This window comes from Myotis brandtii, unplaced genomic scaffold (genome assembly GCF_000412655.1).
Source record: "Myotis brandtii unplaced genomic scaffold, ASM41265v1 scaffold1094, whole genome shotgun sequence".
Taxonomy (NCBI): Eukaryota; Metazoa; Chordata; class Mammalia; order Chiroptera; family Vespertilionidae; genus Myotis; species Myotis brandtii.
In genome coordinates this window covers 44,441-49,059 of record NW_005353728.1, presented here as the reverse complement: position 1 = coordinate 49,059, position 4,619 = coordinate 44,441, and the positions used below count along the sequence as shown (strand labels likewise).

The window sequence follows — 4,619 nt, the reverse complement described above, 5'->3', positions numbered from 1 at the left end:
AACAACAACAACAAAAATATTTCCCCAACCCTGCTTCTTACACTCCTGACTCCCGTCCCTCTCCAGCCAGTCTGCCTTCCTCTCTCACTTGGAGTTGAAATAATCTCGGAGGGGATTCCCCACTGAAGTTTATTTTCCAAAAAAATTAACAAAGCATAATTTTAGAACATGCCACTCTGCAGCTGAAAACTGCCCAATTGTCCCCTCTCACTCAAGAAAGTCCCCAGTATCTCAGCTTGGATCATAGGCACTGTATTTCCAGGCTGCTAGGCATCTGTCCAACCTCTGTTCTTACCCTCTGTACCAAGACTGAGACAGGAGTAGCCCTCAGCCAGCTCAACACCCCACCTCTTTCCTTTCCTGCACCAGCCACTCCCTCTGCCCGGGACCCTGTGCCACAGGTGTTGTAAATGTTATCTCCTGAGAAAGCCCTCCCCTGACCTTCTGAATCCGACACACCCACCCTCCCCTCACACTGATCCCTAGGCACTTGTCCTGGGCCCGTTTTCTCCAAAGCGCTAATCACTGTGTAATATTAAGCACATGCACACATGTGCGCCTGGGCTTCCCTCCTTCACCAGCCAGCTCTCAGGAGCAGTGATTCTGATCATCGTGTTAATCTGTATGTCCAGCTCCCGGAACCCTGTGTGGCACCGAGTAGGAATTCACATGACAAGTCACTGAAATAATGAATGAATGCATGTTAACACACACATTTCATTTAGAAATGTGCAGTAAATGAAGAAGAAACAGCTAAAAGTGTTTTTAAAAAACCACCCACCTTGATGAGAGAGCTGGTTAAGTGCCTGAGAACTTTTTTTTTTTGCCTCTAATCCTTTCAGCACTATATGATGCTGTGCATTTTGTGCATGAAGTATTTTTTAAAATGGAACACAAATTGGCCCTGGCGAGTGTGGCTCATTTGGTTGAGCATTGTCCCATTCACCCAGAGGTAGCCAGTTTGATTCCTGGTCAGGGCACATGTCTGGGTGGTGGACTTGATCCCAAGTAGGGGCCGTGCAGGAGGCAGCAGATTGATATTTCTCCCCCTCTCCCTTCATCTCTGTCTCTAAAACCAATAAAAGCATATTTTTAAAAATTAGAACAAAAATAAAAATATTAAATTTTTTCCTAAGAATCAAAGACCTGTGTGATGAATCATCAATTTCTGAAGCATCTGATTGGAAGCTTTACTGACTCTAGAGTGGATTTTACTCTACTTGAGAGTTGGACCATGAAAACGTCTAAGAATTCTTTCTTTCCCAGCTCTTGGCCATACTCTTCTCCATACCAGACCAGCAGCTCACAGCCCTTCCTCACGACCCGGCAGGTTCGGTAGAAAATCTGCCTGTGATATTGAAAGGCCACCAGGTTCTGCTCTTCGTCATCCCGGGCGCAGTTCACATACCTGGGGTTGAGGCAGATGAAAGGAAGAAAACCACCGGCAATGAGTTCCCACTACCTGTCATATCCTCACTGAAGCTTAAGGCCCTCAGCACTGATGGCACCCACACCCACGCTCCTGGGGAACCTTCTGTTCAATGTCCGAGCCTCTGTCACAACGTCATGTGAATTCCTGTCCCTAAGTCCTGCTCTCAGTGCTCATCCTGCCTAATGCCATTTCCAAAGCCTCATTCCAGACTTTCCCATCAAACCCGGTGACCTCGAGCTTCTCTAAGCTCTAAGTCAGGTTCTGTGTGACACCACAGAACTCGGTGCTTGATCTAGGACTCTGCTTCTGGATTAGCTCACATCATTCAACACTCAGTCCAAGTCTACCTTCTCTTCAGAAGCCTTTCTCGAGTCTCCCCACACTTTATTGAAGGCATCGTTCAGTTGCCTCCCCCAGGTTCCCACAGAAACTTGGAGGTCTCTTTGTCTTAGAAAAATAACACAGAACAATACTAGTTTATTCATAATCTGTGTCCCCTGATACAAGAGAGCCCCTCAGGAAAGGGCCATGAGCACTATTACTCTGCAGGCTCCAACACCCAGTTCTAGTTAGAAGTGAGGCTGGGATGATGTGCTGCCCTCACAGGTTTAGGCTATCCTTGGTTTAAGGCTATCTGGGCACTGGGCACTCCTTGAAAAATAGGAAAATTATAGTTAAATATTTATGAAATAAAATGTTTCATGTCCGTCTGCAGTAAGCCCTCCATAGGGACATGGATTGTGTGATCTGTGTAGGTAATGAATTCCTCCCTCTAAACTGGAACATAGTAGGTGTTTAACTAATGTCGTTAGATAAATCAGAGTAATCCAGGGTCCTCAAGGTTTTCCCAGTGCCCAAAGTGGAGACTTGTATTTTGAGGACGTATGCTGTACTTATGCCTCCTCTTTTCCTAAATGTCTCTTGATGTTGAATATCACTGTATGGAGAAAAAGGGGGGACAGAGGACTGAGGGAGACCATTAGGGAGGCATGCTTGGAAGGACAGACGTGTGGGCAGTGAGGCATGAGTTTCCTCTCTGGCACCCAGAAGCCTATTGACCTTACCACATCCAGTTGGCCTGAGATGTATCCTTTCCATCCACATACTCATAGCAGTTTCTCCCTTTGGTGATCTGCATTTCAGGAAAAGAAGTTAAAGGCTGTGTGTGTGTGTGTGTGTGTGTGTGTGTGTGTGTGTGTACATAATAGGATAATTACTTTACTGTCATCAAATCTCTCTCAGCCTGCATGGTGATTCAACTCCCAATGGTGATCACAGGATATTTTTCTTATTCATTATCTACACGTCTGAGTCGATTTGTCCACTAAGCAGGAGCCCCACAAGGGAGGAGTCTGTACCACTTTGCTCCCATTTGCCCCCTGATCCTTAGAGAGGAGCTCCATGTTCATGCAAAGTCTGCTCAGTACACAGAGCTAACTAACCATATTGTCCCCATCCATGTCCCAGCATGTAGAAGGTGGGGCCCACCAAGCCACAGGAGGGACGTGGGAAGCCAGAGGACAGGGAAGAGGTAAACTTCTCACCAGCCAGGAGTAGCCGCTGTTGGCTGTGGCTTCATCTTCTGTGATCTGACCCTCATAAGGGCCAAAGTGCAGGCCCACCGGCAGATCACATTCCTCATTCCACACTCCAAGCCCAGCCTCAGGGATGCCTGATGGTCCGATTCTCAACCCAGGGGGCAGAGTGAGGGCTGAGCGGTTGGCATGCCCCTTGTCCACGGCACTGTCTTTTACAAACGTAGGAGGCCCATGCACAGCACAGCTGTCAATGAAGAAGTTCTGACACTTCTCACAATCTGGAGGCAAGAGCAACAGGGATTAGGGAGGGTACAGTCATGTTCCTGGACATGAAGGGTTTCGGAAAGAGCTCACATCAGTGAGCCTCAATCCTGTATTCCCGGTCACGAGAGGAAGGGAATGATTTGGGCACCCAAAGACCAGGTGAAATTATTGCATCAAGGACATAACATGCTCCCTGGTGAGGGTGAGCTTACAGAGGTAGTCATCGTCCTGGGGCTCGCTGATCTCTTTGTAGACATGACACTTCCTCTCTCGTAAGCTATACATCTTCACTTCGATCTCCTTTCTCCTGAGGTCTACATGGGAGAAGGGCAGGTGAATGAGGGGATGAGGTCTGGAACATGAGTCCCTATCTTATCAGAAAACACACAATGCCCTCCCATCAAATGATCACTTGTTCTATTATATTATCTGGTATTTTCCTCTGTTAACTAAAAGACTAGCACTCCACACTGACTACCGATGGCTGATTCAATTTTAGTTTCTAGATGATCCCCTTATCAGGTTCAACCTCCCAAGCTTTAGTCATTCATGAAGTATGTATTGAGGGCACATTATGTGTTACGCACACAACACCAAGAGAATATGGTTGCTATTATCACAGATGGATTTATTGGACAACTTGCATGTGTCAATTGTTTGAGATTTAATTTAATGCTTCCAAACTATATGTGAACCATGTTTCCTTATGTTCACTTTACACATTAGCATTCAGGAGCTCAGAGAGTTTGTAAGATTAGCTCAAAGCTTCAGTGCTAACTCCAGTTTCAAATCCAGGCCTATGCAAAGTCCACCCCACATACCTAGGCTATACTGATCAGCCTTTCTAGAGGAATTAGTGGAAGTGAAATCTCCAAATTATGTAACTTACCCAATTTCAATCTAGGGTGCTGTCCGGAGGTTCTTGCTTCTCCAGGAGGGGGCACTGGTTTCTGGGTCTGCTCTGAGCCACTTGTGGTCAACAAATTTGCTGTTCCTGACAATTCCTACAAACTAGACTCATTACTTAATGGCGTCCTGGACCTTGCCTTCAATGTGAAAGTCACATATTAAAAGGTAACATGCATTTATTTAATTATGTAGGGTTTATGATATATTTTCACATACATGACTTTAATGAACACTTCAACAACTCTTTGAAATACCTGGGAAGTATGAATATTAGAGGAAAAAGAAATGGTCAATGTGGGTTGTGAATTGAGGACTAGAACCCATGCCTTAAGGATCTTTTTTTTTTTTATAGAACAGTGAGAATGAAGGATACTGGGAAGAGAATAAGTCATAGTTGGGCCCTAACCAGTGTAGCTCAGTTGACAGAGTGTCAGCCTGTGGACTGAAGGGTCCTGAGTTCGATTCCAATCAAGGGC

General features: G+C 45.7%; 1 protein-coding gene across 1 annotated transcript in view; it reads right to left on the bottom strand.

The window, feature by feature from the left end:
* Positions 1-4,619, bottom strand: part of LOC102262117 (probable histone-lysine N-methyltransferase PRDM7) — a gene marked incomplete at its 5' end in the record, with an annotated part of 12,079 nt that overhangs the window by 1,952 nt on the left and 5,508 nt on the right. The window contains 5 exon segments of the mRNA XM_014543530.1: positions 1,216-1,408; positions 2,497-2,564; positions 2,977-3,248; positions 3,447-3,548; positions 4,124-4,280. Coding sequence (XP_014399016.1) covers positions 1,216-1,408; positions 2,497-2,564; positions 2,977-3,248; positions 3,447-3,548; positions 4,124-4,280 — 792 coding nt within the window.